The following is a 16,600-nucleotide window of genomic DNA, read 5'->3' on the forward strand; positions in this document are numbered from 1 at the left end:
CTTGGCAACAAAGATGTCATCAAGAGCAGAAATGAAGCACTGAACCACTGTAAGGTTCAGGGTGTATTTCAATTTTCCAGGGAGAAGAATTGCTCAGCTCAAACTGACACAGTGCTAATGACATGCACACTATGGAAAATCACAGCATGAGTCTCTAAGGTCTCTCCACTCCCTGAGAATCTATTCAAGGCCACAGAATGTTCAAGTTCAGAAGAAGACTGACAGCTACCATTATTTCTGTGTTCTGCCTTGTTTTTAAATACCTTCAAATTGCAACTGGGATTCTTCCTAGGCACAAGGTCGATTGCTCAAAATCAGTGCAACACACAATCAAGGCCAACAAGAGACAGAACATTCTTCTTAACTGATCATCAGTAAGGAAACACTGAATACCTCCAAAATGCAAGTAATATTCTCCTTAAAACACCAGGCAATAACCAGTTGCTCACTCTTCTTTTACATTAAAGGGAAATTCATTCCTACTCCTCCTGAATGCAAAACCAAGAAAAGGTTACATTTTATTCTACACATAAGAATGTTTAAACTTCTTCTTTTTCAAGAAATAGCTCTCTCCCTAACCTGTGTGTTTCTTGATGCACAGCACAGTTAAGTTTTAGCCTGTCAAATCTTCAATACAACAGTAATTCAAAGACTGAAAAGCTGAAAGTTGAACAGCATTTAAAAGGAACTCAGTAAGTCCATGGCAGAGCCCCAGGACATGAAAATTAGTAATGAAAAGCAGAGCACTCAGGCTACAAGAATTATAAGCAGGATTACTATGTTCTTTGTTAAGCACACTGTATTAAAGAGCATTATTCACAACGACAAGAGAAAGCATAAACTGCCCTTGTACTCAAACTCATCTGCTTAAACAAAAATTGTTTGTGTTCTGTTTGTTTGACTGGATCCTTAGGAATTCTGTTGTAAAGCCATTCAGAGGAGCTGCACACACTCTGTGAAGACATCCACACCTTAGCACTTGAGGGAATGTTTTGGAACCACACCTCCCAGGGTGGACTAGACAAAGGCACTTGGAAAGGAGAAGAGCCATCAGTATTTACATGTTACATACTCCAAATGTTGTATTTATTCAAGGCCTAATGTACACATGTAAAACTTTCATTGCAGCAGTAAATATTTATTCCATCCAATTGGTAAAAATGTAATCATGGACCATACATGGAACAGCTTTCCAGAGCACACAGCCCAAGCAGTCCTGTAAGGCTGCCTTCCTTCGGCCAGAAAACGCTGTATCACCAGCACAGAACAACAACTTCATACACAACAGAAAATCTTTAGTGATTTGTATGGATTTTCCAGAATTGGGGGTGGAGGCAGCAAGGGTGGGTGTTTGCATTTTTCGTACTTTTCTTTCTGCCACACACAGAAGCAGTCAAAGGATAGGGACTATGAAGGAACAGAATAAATACTATCACTGGGCAAAGTATGAGCTGTGTAAAATGATGAACCCCGAGCAGTCTTAAAGCAGGACATGACCACAAAATCTATTCAGTGTGATAATTAACTGTAGTGAAAGAGTTAATACATGCACATCATACTTTGTAAGAGCTTGACATCTACATTTCATTTGAAAATTCTTTCTTGCCCTTTAGCAGTCTGAAAAACTTAGAGGACAGACTGATTCAGGTCTTTAGACATTAATTATGTCATAAAATTAATGCAATTGTATTAAGTTTAATCTAATTTCACTTACCTAATGCTTAAACAATTCAGGTTAAATGAAATCAAAGTGTAAATAGTTTTGCAATTGTTTAAGTTGGTCTAACTCAATGGTCTGCAGAGTTAAGTAAAACCATCCTAATGTAAAACATCACTGAATTACAGATATAGGGAGAAACAGCACAACAAAGTATCCCTCAGTTCCATTTTTAGAGATGCTGCCATAGAGGAATTTTCTTCAGGCAGCTCCAGGATTTCATTCCTTAAGTCAATAAATTTATCTTTAGAAAAAAAGACAGTAGTTTAGATTGGAAGAATGTAGTTTAGTTTACATGTTAGGAAGGGATCCTTTCCTGTGAGGGTGGTACAGGTTGCCCAGTAGAGCTGTGGCTGCCCCACCCCTGGAAGTGCTCAAGGCCAGGCTGGATGGGTTAAGTTAGGACTAGATGACCTTTAGGAACTCCTCCAACACAAACTGTTCCATGATTCTACCACTCTCTTTAGGAATGAAGTAAGTTTACTTAAGTCTCATAATAATGAATGATCAAGCTCTGAGTTCTATCACTTACTGTGGGAAGGTTCTCAGTTCACAAAGAAACTGTAAGATATCCACACATGTTCTCTGCACAATGTGAAGCAGGGCTGAACTCTACTTGAGTGAGGAAACAGAAAGAGGCAAGGCAGAAATTCTCTCTATCTTATTTGTTCTCATCAGAAGAGGCTTCTCCCATCCAGTCAGCAGCAACCAAGAGCAGTGTGTGTTCACCTCAAACACCCAGTCTGCACACAGCTGATGGAATTATCCTGCCTCTTCAAGGACGAAGTTCAGGAAAGTTTTTGGCACTGCTGACATCCCTGGAATGTTTGTTTCAGAGCTGCCCATCTCGTTGCCACTTGAGGCACAAGACTAGGACTTCTGTTAACCATCCCTTCCCTAGAGATAACCTGCAAGCAGAGTTTCTAAAAGCAGATCCCCACTGGATTAAGCCCAGGGACACCACACTGTGATGGGAAGTGCACATTTTTTTTCTGAAATCATGGGAATCAAGTTATTCCCACGGGGGAGGATGGAGGACACTTCTGTCATGGAATCCTGATATTTCGTTTCCTCCGTTCTTGGTAATGACTTGGTGGGAGCACTCAGGAAAGTTCCCATATGCCTTTCCAAAAAAGGCAAATTATGGAATGCATTCCTACTGCAGAAAGGCAGATCAATTACTTGTTTTGTACATTAACAGGCTGCTTTCATCCAAACCAGTGCTGCTGTGCTTCAAAGGAGATGAAAAGAACAAAAGCCACATCCCAAACACCACAGTGAGGACACAGCAAAGCTTACACAAACTCTGGTTCCATCTTGCGAGCTCCAGCTCTCCTCTGGAAAGCCTCTTCCACAAATACACCCTGTATGGTAATTCCACATAAAAATCTCAAACTCTCACGTATTTTGGTCCTTTCAAGGGCTTTTTTCCCTGACAGGACTCTAAGGATATGGACCTTTCAAGTGAAGTTTGCAACAGCAGCTGTAGCTTTTGCATACACATTCAAAATGGGATTATTGTAGCCCATCTTTACTACCAAACACAATTAATTCTTGTCAGGGGGGAGTTTTCACAATTTTTTGACAATTGTACAAACTGATAAAGTGAGAAGATTCATGCTGAGCTATTTGGTTACGAGAGCAATAAGATACTTTCAAAGAGGATAACAACAGTACACTTTGCTGTATTTTCAGTGTCGTTGGAATTAATTTATTTTTACTATGGTAAAGATGATATCCATCAGCATTTACAAGAACTTTTCCCCAGTGTGAACCCAAGAGGTTTCAGTCTGAAGGGAGGTGGGAACCAAATTATAATGGCATTACCTGTCACAACCCTTATTTGTCAGGATCTAAATGTAAGTATTTCGAGAAGTTTTTCCTCTTTGAAGATAATGCTCAACGTTTTCCACAGCAGACCAAGCTTTGCATAATGTTGCAAACCAACTGAAGGAAGGAAAATGTTTTGCCAAAAATACAAAAGACACTTAAAAAGCATGAGATAGAAGCAACTTTATTTCATCTTAACCAAAATCAAAGTGGCAACAAATTCAAAAATCAATGAGGGCTTTCTGTTTTGAAAATTTAAGATGGATGCTGGTCTGCTAAATGTAAAAAAAAAAAAAAAAAAAAAAGGGGCAAATGAACTGATAACACATGGCTGGAGTGCCATCATTTTAGAGTTACAAAGCAGCAGGGTTTTTTAGCTTGCAAAAGTGTTGTATTTACTTTCATATGGTCAGTGCCTGCATTCCTCTTGGTTAATAAAGTACAGCAACAAGACTTATGACTTCCATATGCAATCTTAAAACCAAAAATTAAAGTGTATTGCACAAATAATAAACAGATGTTTAAAGTGTTCAAAGCTATAAGGGATACACATTTCAAAACAACTATGAGAAGCCACCTGAGGAAAGTGATTATTAAGGATGGAAAAAGAAGTTACTTGTACTAAAAATGCTGAAGCATAAACCACTCTGTGAGTCAAGATGACTGCTGCAAACTGGTCACCAGGAAGACAACCAGATGTCATTTTAAAGCGTGTATTTTAAGGGAAAATGTAACTTGGGCTTGCCTCACAAAAGACTACTGCCAAGCTGGTCTGGACCACTGAAGGCCACTGAAATACCATAAAGCTGAACAAGAAGAGGTTAATGTTTATGAGCAGTCAGGTCAATGGAAATGAACACAGTTAGAACCAGAGCAGCCAGCAGGCATCGTGCTGTGCTCATCAGGTATTCCTCCTTTGTGATGGCCTAAGGAGCTGCTCACTTTTGTGCCAGTTCTTCAGTTTTAGGCTCACCACAAACCCATCCTTTACTGGCTGTTTCCACAACTCTCCACACGACTCCTAAAACCTGCTTTGATCAAGAACAACCAAAAGGCAAAGTCCTGTTGTTATTGTTCCTGAACTTTCTGTCCTACTTCAGCTCCTGTGATGATCTCAATCGGGCTTTGGGTGTACACCACAGCCATTCCACGCTGTCATGTGCAGTACAGAAGCAGCAAACCCAACAGACTTCTGACAAGAACAGATAATTTTTTTTTTTACTCTAGCCTCTTTATGCAGACAAGACTGAAATCTGAGCATGTAATTTATGCAAAGCATCCCTATTTCTAGACACCACATAAAAATTCCAGAGTACTCAGCCTCACTATAGATCTATAATTTGAAAGTATTTTTATATGAAAATTGTATGTTTTCCACTGTTGGCACTGCACACAGCTCATTTTCCCAGATAAGAGCTGAATAACCCCAGTATGCTTAAAACTATTTAATTTTCAATGTGCAAAAAACCAAGGCAATGGTTGATGATAGCCTAGGACATAATAAAGTATAAGACTCTTCTCAGATGAAGCTAAATGTTCTTCTATTTGAAACAAACGAAAAAAACCCCACAGTTTTTGTCCTCACTAGCTCTGGGAAGCTTTAAGTGCAGCAGATGAAATACCATCTCTGGTTAGGTCAGCTTGATCTCCTGGATCTGCTACTTGCCTCCACTGTTCTGACTTCACACCTGCTCCCACAACAGTGTTACATACAAATCTGTGTCCCAAAATTAACTTACAGGTTACAAACACCCACTCTTACACTAATTAGATTAAATACCCTTAAGTAGATGAAGTTGAAACTCGCTCTCTCCTCCCCCTCAGCCCACATCCCCCACTTTTTGACTAATCAGTTCTTGCTGGTAAAACTTGAAAGTTATCCAATTTTCCCTCTGGAGTATTCTTTAGCATCTCTACCAAAAACACACGCTGGAGCAATCAGCCAGTCGAAGCACGATGTGCCTTTTTACACACACAACACTGGAATTTCAAAAGCACTCATGCTGACTTTGTGGGATTTGTGCTACTTATAGCATTAAGATTTCTAATGATCTTCTAACCAGCATCACATCTTTGCTCTCCCACTCTGGGAGCAATCAGCTTCAAGGGTAATTAAGTAATCTTTCAGACTTTACAGAGGTGGGCTGGTTGTCTCACATTTACTGTCTGAGGTTGGTGTCCTGTGAGGGCCCAGTTTTGAGCAGCCTCAGTGCTGGGAGTGGGATATTTCTGCTCCCTCATCCCCCTCCATCATTCACATTTGGTGCCTGTCAGACCTTCTGTGACCCAAGCTTAACTTACTGCACCAGCAAAATACTAGACAGCCAATTTCTTTTCTGGATTAGTTTCCTGCCAAGTTATTTCCTCAGCTCATGGAAGTGCCCGAGCAGCCAAACCAGCACAAAGGCTGTACTGGCTCACTGCCTCCACAAACTGCAGCCCTGCCATGGATTTGGAGCCTCCCAAAGTCACAGCTGCTGAGGAAGCTGCTGTTGGACTTGCTAAACACAATAATAACCAAACAAGGCTGTGGAGAAAGTCTGTAGCATCAGAATGTATCTTATCCAGTATTTTTCCACTCATTTCTATGATGCAAAATTCATTTAAAGCATATATGCAGTAAAGCTTTTTAGCTAAGGGGGATGCTGTGGAGAAGAAGGAAATCTAAATACAGTGTCTGGCAGACTATAGGTTTGCTCCAGTCCCACTTATCTACTGAGCAAATCCTCAGTTAAAATCCTAAGTTAAGGGTGGTGGTGGGCTATTTCTTGCTCCGAGCTGCTCAGTCTCTGAACACTAAGGGATGGTCCTCTCCTTACTGTATTAACACCTTTCAGGTTACCCCACATGTCCTTAAAATCAGTAACACAGTAAAACTGACTGGGTAACAAACCATCAGATGCAATGACACTGACATAAAATAACCCCTCGAGAACTGATGTAATTGCTTACGTCTCAGCAATATTCAAGTCAGCTGCCTCCAAGAGCAAAACCCCACAAATCTTCATATTACAGGAAGAATGCAGAAGTTAACTATTCCTTCAGTTACTTACCAATCAGGATTTGACCTGTTTTCATCGCAGAACTACCTGGCACCAAGCCATGTACCACCAGCTTCTCTTCACTGACTCCTCTGGTGGCTTTATCCCTCCTGCCTTGTTTTTCCACTCTTCTGCTGCTCCATGAAGACTGATGGACAATCCCTACCAAGGCCTCCAGCAGCTTCTGCTGCTCTTCTTCCCCAGCACTGTAGAGTTTTCTGGGATTTACATAAACAGACACATCTTTGTACTTTTGCTGAACAGTGACACCCATTTGCTGAGCAGACTTGTGTTTCAGTATGGAAGTAGGACCAGAAGGGTGCACATTGCAGCTTCCACTGCCCTTCTTACCAGAACTCTTGGGTAAAAGACCCTTCTTTTTCAGCATTTTGGTCCATTTCTTCAGTTCATACTTTCTTTCCTTGCGTGACCCCTCTTGAATAATTTCAGCTTCATTTTCACGAAACCTGACATGATTCACTGCTGGCATTTCTGGACAGCTGTTCTGAAGCAGAATTTCTTCTTCACTTTCACTTAATTCTAAATAAAATAATTCTCCATTTTTCTGCACACTATCCAACCACTCAGGTTCAAGGTCACTGGAAAAGAAAGAAGAATGGTTGGTGAGTTCTGATAAGGAAAATCACTGTGCAAGTGAGATCTGATTATTTTAAATAGGGAGGGGACAGAGAGAGTGCAAGGGTTCAATAAACAATAGTTGCCTCCTGAACATCAACAGCTGAACTGCTTTAAGTCTTTCAGAGCTTGTTTTAGATGAATGATGGATATGGCAAGGAAAGACATCCCTCTCACCAGTAAAACAGTTTCTTCAAATGCCTTAGAGAAAAACAGCCATTGCAAAAAGCAGTATTCTCTTTTCAGAAAACAAACATTTGATATGCAAGTTCTAATTAGTAATTACACTTATGCACATGATGGGACGTTCTTTTAAGAGAAAAATTTCCATTCTGTTTGTTCTCTCCCATTGTTTTTTCCCCTTATGCATTTGTAATATAATTATGGCATAATTTTTGACGTGGTCCTGTGCAGAGCCTGAAGATGGACTTGTTTTTTCTTGTGGGCTCCTTCTAACTCAGGACATTGTGTAATGCTATGGGAGCACAGATTGCACTCCCAGCCCTTTGGAAAGATAAGATAAACATCTTAAAATTCACTTTGATTCAACATTAAAAAAAAACCTCCAAATAATCAAAGATGAAATTTAGGTAACAGATTTTAAAAGCCAAGTTCCAAATGCAAAAATACACACTATAAATGCAAAGAGGCAGCACTGCTACAGAAACAGATCTGGCAGCTGGTGTGGATCACCCAAAGTCAAGAGCAAGACATTTCTGCAAAGCAGCTCTAGGATATAACAGAAACATCATCAGCACAGTGCAAAAAAATTTTTGTCCTAATTTGGCAACGGTGATGTGCCAGCCATGTCCAGTTTTGGATAGGAGGTTTTAAGAAAGATGTAATAACTGGAACACACCCAGAGCAAAGAGACAAATGCTAAGTAGCCTATAAACACATTTAAAGAGAAGGAGACTGAAAAAAATAATACTCTTCTGGCTGAGGGGGAAAAAAATAAAAAGAAAACCAAAAAATCCCTGCTGAAAGGCACCAGACCAAATGAACCTGGAGGTGAACCACGGAGTGTTACTCCAAAGAGAGGAGAATCAATAATGGCCAAAGCAAGAGCAGCACGCAGAGGTTTCATTATCTGGGATGTTCTGCATGGAAGATTTTCAGGAACAGACAAGGCCACTTCACTCTTCTTAACCAGATAAGAAAGAGGTTTCTCTGTTTCATAAAAATCATGTAAGGAAAAATGAGACTGGAGATTTACATCATAGTTACTACAGTAGCTGACAGCTAACACACATTCATACATTTTACACTAGAACTGCTTTTACTGAATAAAGAGCGCAAATCTGGTTTAAAGCTAGTAATACATATTCCAACAGAGCTTTAATTTGAAAACACAGATAAATGACAAGATAAATGACACAGATAATGACAAGGTTTCAAAGTTTGGCTGAACAGAGAACATTATACAGATGTTGCACCAGAGCACCTTTAAGGGCTCAACAAGAGGATCTGGCTGGACTAACAATACAGAAAACATTGCCACTGCTCTCTTTCTGGAGCCCCAGTAATTGTGGAAAGTCTATGGATCTTGCAGACAGGAAGAAACATCACCTATCTCCTCTGCATTTATTAGCTTTTTTGCCCAAACAGATAATTTAAAAGAAGATCCACCCCCTGTGAGAACTTGGCTATACCTGAGGGACAAATCCAGGTTTGTGATTTGTGCTGAGTCTTACTGAAATCCTGAGTTCTTATTCAAGAAAGGGTCAGAATGCTAACAAAACCCAAGGGCACATTCCTTCTCATCCAATATCTCTCAGAAGGTTGTAGGCAAGAAATAACATGAGAAGAGTTGAAGAGTTTTTCCTTGGTTTGTTTTTTAAGGAGTACTCCCACATTCTGGCACACATAAGCAAAATTAAGCAAAACCAAACCAAAACCAAACCAAAAACCCCAACCAAAACAAACAAAAACCCCAAATGCCCAAACCAACCAATCAACCCCAGCATCCCAACCCAAACAAAAAAGGAAACACTAGCAATTTACAAAGAAGTAACATCTGGATTAGCAAAAAACTCCTGTCATGTATGATAGCATTTCTATTCCCTCTTTAAAAGAGACTGTGATCTTTGGAAAAGCTGTCTCTTCTTTGGGGTAGATGTCAAGATTTCAGCCTGGACATCAGTTCATACACTTATGGTCTCCAGCTTTGTTCTCTACTTTTATTACAACAATATGGACCACGGGGAAAAAAAGGTATGGGCATGTCTGGTGTTTACTCTGGGTGCACCCAAACAGAACCACTCCAGAGGGAAGTTAAGAAGGAACTGTACTCTAAATAAACTCTCAGTTTCCCAATGCAGGTCTACATATACATCAGGAAAAGCAAATTTGAAACAAGAACTCTGCACCTAGGATGAGAGGTTTTTTATCCCTAATGCTGTAGCAGCACAATAAATAAACGAAGCAAGGAAAGAAAAAAGGAAGATAATGAAAATCCGATTTTGATCTCTTTTCCCTTGTGTCAAAATAGCAACCTCAACTTGCCTCTAGGACTGGAAGCTTCAGTCAGGGGAGCTAAAAGACTTGAAGGCCTGCATTTCTCTGAGAGTAGTTTCATTGATCCCACACAGGTATTTCCTTTTTGGGATAAATGTCTGAAAAACTGTGCTGACTGAAATTGTCCTTTTATAGAAGAGAGATAAATTAGAAAGAAAACATCCAAGTTCTGCTGGATGAATTGTTATAGAGATAAATTATTAAAAGTATTACACATATTATTACGAGTATGTGTTATGTGCTGAAATCCGTGGAACAGCTTTATCTCCTAAACACATATAAAGAATGACAGCAAAAAGGCATTTTAGATGAAAGAATTGAGAAAAGGAAAAACCCAAACACACAAAATATTAAAAAATACGGCTTCAGGCTGAAATATTACAGTTGACTTCTGGCTTATAAATATATGAATAAAGTAAGGTAGGCGTATATACAACAGCTTTGTCTCTGAGCCAGAGCAACTACAAATTCAACTACACTTGAATACAATTTTAACTTCTCCTATTTATTTTTTTCCCTCCCCTGCACAGCATGTGAAAATAACATGCTGAGTGAAATGCCATTGATTAGACCCTGAAATACACATTTCAAGTGTTAAGCAGAGCTGTTCGAACACAGGGAACCAAGTCAACGTTGTAAGTTTAACTTCAACCGAATTAAAATAAATATACAAATAAATTAAACCCCTGGAGGTTGCGTTTATAACTTTAAAAAAGGTACTATTACAGAACTGTCTCCCGCCTTAGAACACTAAAAGAGGAAGACTACACTTTGCTTGGTAAAGCATGCGCCAAGCGCTGTCCCCCGGCTGGGAGGCAGGACTCAGGGCAGGGACTGAAGCGTTACCGTCAGGGCTCTGCACAGAGCCCGCCACAAAGCTGCCCCCGGAGCGGGCCCGGCCCACAGCGCGGGGCTCCGCCGCCGGCCAGCCCCGGCCCCTCGCCCTGCCCGCGCCCGCCCTTACTCGGAGCTCGCCGACAGCGAGGAGCCGCAGGAGCCGCTCCGGCTGCCGGAGCCCGCGGGCTGAGAGCCTTCTCCCGCGGCCGGCTCCGTGCCGCGGGCGCCGCCGGGCTCAGGGGCCGGCTCCGTGCCGCGGGCAGCGCCGCCGCCGGGCTCAGGGGCCGGCTCCGTGCCGCGGGCACCGCCGGGCTCAGGGGCCGCCTCCGTGCCGCGGGCAGCGCCGCCGGGCTCAGGGGCCGGCTCCGTGCCGCGGGCACCGCCGCCGGGCTCAGGGGCCGGCTCCGTGCCGCGGGCAGCGCCGCCGCCGGGCTCAGGGGCCGCCATGGCCGCGCGGGGCACGTGACGCGCGCCGCGCACTCCCATTGGCCGGCGCCCCGCGCCATGGAGACGGCGGGAAGCGGCAGGGCCCGGCGGTGAGGGGCCGCGCCGCCGGCCTGCGCCGTGGGGGAAATCAGGAATTGTAACGGGAATTGCCGTGTGTCCGGCCCTCCAGCGTCCTTCCCTGGCTCGACAGCAACGCATCATGGAGGACCACGCTGTATTTAGTTGCCTGATTGCAAGGTCCCCGCACCCGTCCCATAAAACACAGCGTTAGTGATACTCCAGAGTCCTGGGGTGAGGCTCAGAGCATTGTAACCAAACACTGATCGGGACGGGGAAACACGAGATAAAAACTGATTCTCGCGTCAAGCAGTAAGCAATGGGATGCCTCTGCTTTATTTTATGTGCTATTATATTAATTAAGCGAGCTGTGAGAAATTAAAGTAGCTCTTCTTACGTTTGTCAGGAGAGCAGCGCGGTTCAGGAGAAACAAGGATGTGACAGATCCAAATAAGTCGCTTAAAATAACCCATGCAGTCTACACGTCTAAAATGCACAGTCCAGAGACAGAGACAAAAAAAAACCTACTCGGTTTTCAGAAGCTAAATTATTCACATGCACGAAAAACAAGTCCTATGGCAGCCCTGCAGACAAGTCGCTGTGTAGCTGTGTCAGTAAACCCATCAGGACACACATGGTGAGTAGGGAAAGGGATGGAGAGTAATTGCTGGAACATGTTTAACGTGCTGGATTTAATCTCTGCTCTGTGGGATATTTGCACAGCTTCAGCAGTGAGGTTTTATAGCGCTGGAACACTACAGAGGAGTGACAGGATCCTGGGATGAAATCCCTGTGCTTGAAACTGCTTTAGGGAAGCGTGTATTAGTAGGTGTGATTGCAAGTGAATGAACAGACAGAAACGCGTTGGACTCACATCCGTGTGATTAAGGCTTCAAGTGGAGTAAAAATACCTATATTAAGGACTGTGGCCATTCCGAAGTCCCTGTACAAGACCTGATTTCACAGATAAATTACTGTTGCATGGTTATTAAGGCTACAAACCTATCCAGAGCAGGAGACAGAAACATTTCATAAAGAAAAAGGTTTGTTCTACTATGGTTTCATTTAGAAGTGGATGAGATACACTGTCCTTCCCTCCCTAATTACGCTGACATTTCCAAGCACTTCTAATACACGGAGCAGCACGCTGAAGTGTTTCTGTAGAGAAGTGATAGTCAATGCCAGATGGTGCCGTGTTAGTTAAATTTCACTGAGTTCAAGAGTTGATTAATTGGTTCCAGTTGTTTGCTCACTAAGTGAGAAATACAGGCTCTCTCTCAAGGAGGCAGTGCTCTTGCCCCACTTGCTATTTTATAGGAATGAGTGTATTATGAATGGAAGGATGATGGAAGGCTTTGGTCCTCTGAGAGGAGTAGCTGGGAGCCACCTAAAGACTTTGCTGAAATGAATGTGGAATTTTTGCTGCTGTGGGAACAATTAAAGACTGCAGCATATATCTCACACAGCAGGATCTTATTTTAGTGAAGACACAGATTTTCCCACACAATCCCTCTTGAGAGGAAAGCCTCTCGTTTCTTGGGCATAAATATTAGGACGAGACTTGAAATAATTTGTCTTCTGGCAGACACTTTCTGAGTAGCTGGGGCTGATGCTCCTCGCTAAGGAATCCATGAGCTTTCCATGCCAAGTCGCTGTTTTTAACATACAGATGGTCAAAATCTGCCAGGGGGCATCGCTGGCATCAATAGCACTGCTCACCCTCACCGGACAACTGGGTAATGAGCACTTAGGAGTGGGTAATTAAAGCCTGAAGGTTGTTCTGATTAGCTGTTCCTGCAAAGAACTAAATCCACGTGTGGAAATTTATTTCCTGAACAAGAGTTTCTTGTTACTTTTTTTTTTTTTTTTTTTTTTTTTTTGGCTTAACCTGTTTCAGAAGCTGTTGTGCTTTAAAAATAACAGCCTGCCTTGATCCAGGCCTATATTCAGAAGAAGACTGAAGTTAAAAGAAGACAAGCATATTGGACACACTGGTTCCATGCTTCAAATTACAACTCTTCATTAGTGATTATGAGCTAAGAGGGCCCTAAGTGACTTGTTAATGTTTCATTTTTTCCCTTTTTTTCTGCTTGTTTTCAGATCACTTAATATTTCCAGGAAGGCTCTACCAACAGCTGGACAGACACTAATGACATACTGTAGATAAACATGATATGTAACAAGCAGATAAAACTAAGAGGAAAATAGTTTTCATCATTGTTTTTCAGTTGTGTTTCTTGCTGACACCTCCTTTACTGAAAGAAAAACTAACAAAAATTATAAGTGACATTATATTTCAGCTATTGATTCCTGGGTTTTTTATTCTTCCAGTGCAGTGTGAGCAAAATAAGTCAGAAATAATTCCCTCTTTTTTAAAGACCACACACAACTTTCCCCTCCTCTGCTCAAGTCTTTCTTAAAGGACAAACTACACATTTCACAAGGATTCCTTAATAATTAAGATCTTTTGATTACAGGGTTTCCATAAAACCGTGTAAGACTGTGATTACAGAATCTTCTGTTCACAGCTCCTCTGACAGGGCTGTGCAGAGACCATCCACAGCAAAGTGGCCTGAACTGAGGAGTGACACTGGGCTGTCATTTTAATCGGGGTATTTACATATAAACAGACTCCAGGAGAATGAAGGCTACCCCTGCGACCAAAGAAACTTTGGGAGCTAACACTAGTGCTCAATAAATGAAATACACAGAATATTCTGACTTCTTAAGCTTTGTGTAACAGCTCTGATCACAGAAGGTATTTCAGAAGAACACAAAACCAAGAGGAAGACAGCCGCGAGGAATCTGAGAAGAGCAGTACAACCCATCTCATTCTTTTAAAAAACACTCTAAGAGAGTTAAGAGTTCTCTCCAGAATGAAAAGCAGCTGTAATTTTCATTTTTTCCTCGCTTCTTTTACTTCACCTTAAATGTTTCAAATGCCTTTTTTTTAGGATCACCTGCTATGCGTAGCAGGCATGTCAGGCATGAGAGAAACCCATTATTTGCAGTCAGTCAACATGCAAATGTTTCAAGCATGAGTAGCCTTATTCCACTTCGAGTATGTTACCGTAAGCAATACCATGGGGCAGCATGTTTTTAATTCGATAGATAGATAGAACATTTCTTTTAGCTCACTGCCAAGTCCACGGCGTTGTGTTTGCACAGGAGCACTCTGGCTGTGCATAAAGCAGCCTCGGAGTGCCCTGCCCGAGCAGGCTGACAGCAGCGAGCCCTCCTTGCTGTGCCCTGTGTGTGCATCCCCAGTGCTCGCAGGGATGGATTTCGCTGCTCCGTCGGACGCCTTGAGCCGGAGTTAATAACCGCTGGTTAGTTTCCATAGCGAGAGCTGCCTGGAGCTGGCGCTGGGAGCGCCCGTGGGCTTTTCCCGTGCAGCTGGAAATGCACCAGCGTGGCTGAGAGACAGGAAAGGGGCGCTTAGCAGAACTGGAGATGAGCTGCTCTCTTGGATTCCGCTGAATGGGATGCGTTTCTCTTTGTAAAGTTTCCGCGGCTCTCAGCTGGCACATGGAAAATGCCATTAAGGGTGGCTTTCAGAGTCCTGCACGGGCCTGTTGGCAAGATCCTATGGTCGGGATGTCTTTGTGGGGGGATACCGTGGAAAATCGCCCGTTAGCGATGGTGAACGCAGGAGGAAAAGCAACTGCTTCTCATACGGTGTGCCGCCTCCCGTACATCCACTTCAGGATTTCTTTCCCATCCCTCTTGGATTTGTGTGCGACTTAGCATGCATTATCCCGTCCCCTTAGAGAAGGGTTCAGAACGCTTATGGCACGGATGCAACAGCATCAGCCCGTAGCAAAGAGTGTCCGCACGTTTCGCTGCACATGTTAGAGTCCCGGGTGCAGTATCCCCGTCGCTGCCCTCACCTGCCCGTCCTTCCCTTCCCCAGGAAGGGGAGAGGCAAACCCGAGGGCGCCCCAGCCCCGCGCCGCCAGCCGCCCCCTTCCCTTCCCTTGGCCCGCCGTGCACAGGGGCAGCCCCGCTCCCGGCGGCAGGACGCGGCCCCTCGCCATTCCTGCTGCCGCCACAAAAGGGGAGCTGGCCGGGAGCCGGCGGCTCCTCTGTCCCCGCTGCCCCGCGGAGGGCCGGGGTGCCGGAGCCTCCCGAGCTCGGGCAGCGATCTGTCCCCCCGCCGGCGGCACTGACCTGTGCAGCAGGACGCTCTGTACCGAGTCCAGGTCCTCCAGGTTCCTGGTGACGGGCCGCGGGATGCTGTACCTGCCCGCCCCGAACATGCCGCATGGCCCGGGACTGCGGGCGGCCGCGGGCAGGTGGGAGCCCCGGAGCCCCGCCGCCCGCCCGGGGCCAGCGGCGCCGCGCCGCGGGGAAAGCGCGTCCTGCCGGCCGGGGAGCGCGCCTGCTCCTGCCGGGATCGGCCGGGGCACGGTACGCCCCCGTCAGCAACTCCAGACCGGGAAAACCCGACCCTCAGACACGTGCAGGAGAGCAATTCCTAGCTGCACCCCTAGATTTTTATTTGATTTCCCCCCAGAGCTTCATCCCCTGCTCCCGCTATGTGAGAAAGTAGTTTTTCCCCACGTATTTTTCCTGCTGGTCGAAGTAGTGAACTGCCCGGTTGATCCTCTTTCCTTAAGTAACAGTACGAATAATTACCAATCCCACAAAATCCAATCCAGTCCTTGATTCCCTCTTTCACAAAATATTAGTTACAAGTGGTTTCAGATCATCACGGGACTCCTTACTGGGTCCCCATCTGTAAAATTCTGATACCGTGAATTGAATGAACAGGGACGTGAATGTATAAAACCCTTATCTTCACCATTTTTATTCTTTCCTGTGAATTGCCATAATTTATTTTCTCTGCTCCCTTTTATGAGATCAGTTTTCTCTGATGATGAGAATTTTGCAAGAAGTGGTCATCTCCTCCAGGTTCTCTCCAAGAGCTGACATAAGATCAATAGCTAATAAAGTCAATTTGTTATAAAACCCATTAATTTTAGTTCCCCTCAGACACTGTGCCTGAGGTAATTGCAGCAGCACAGCAATGCAGTGGTTTCCCAAAAAGACCATTAAGAGAAGGACCACCGGCATGTTACACAATGGGTAGCAAACTGGAAAACACTGAGTATTTTAGCACCAAACTCTGTGGGATGGTGGCCACCACATGGAGCAAAAGCTTCAGCTTTTTTGGAGACTTTGGTTTGAGTAGGCAGAGGCAACAATTCAGTTTGGAGAGGGTGAATGCAGAATTACTGTGAGTCTGTGGGTGGGATTCTCACCAAGCAGTATGACTCGAATATTTAGGTCTCTTGACATTTTTTCCTTTTCTTAAAATTTTGTTTTCTTTTTGTCTTAGACACCAGCATGAAATTTTAAGAGGAGGACAATCCCCTCTGAATCCTACTCCTGTCAAAGATGCAGAACCACCATCATCCATTGAGGTGAGCAACAGCAGCAGGACTAACAACTGAGACCATAAAATCATTGGCACCAGGGTGCCAGGAAAGCTGAATCCTGAATACACCAGGATTTT

General features: G+C 43.8%; 1 protein-coding gene across 1 annotated transcript in view; it reads right to left on the minus strand.

Moving 5' to 3' along the window:
• INTU (inturned planar cell polarity protein) overlaps window positions 1–11,223 on the minus strand; it is a 33,821-nt gene extending 22,598 nt beyond the window's left edge. Inside the window, exons 1-2 of the mRNA XM_066318464.1 lie at window positions 10,706–11,223; window positions 6,601–7,187 (exon numbers count right to left, since the gene is read on the minus strand). Coding sequence (XP_066174561.1) covers window positions 6,601–7,187; window positions 10,706–11,223 — 1,105 coding nt within the window. The remainder of the gene's footprint in view (window positions 1–6,600; window positions 7,188–10,705) is intronic.
• Window positions 11,224–16,600: the final 5,377 nt, after the last annotated feature.

This window comes from Sylvia atricapilla, chromosome 4 (assembly GCF_009819655.1).
Source record: "Sylvia atricapilla isolate bSylAtr1 chromosome 4, bSylAtr1.pri, whole genome shotgun sequence".
Taxonomy (NCBI): Eukaryota; Metazoa; Chordata; class Aves; order Passeriformes; family Sylviidae; genus Sylvia; species Sylvia atricapilla.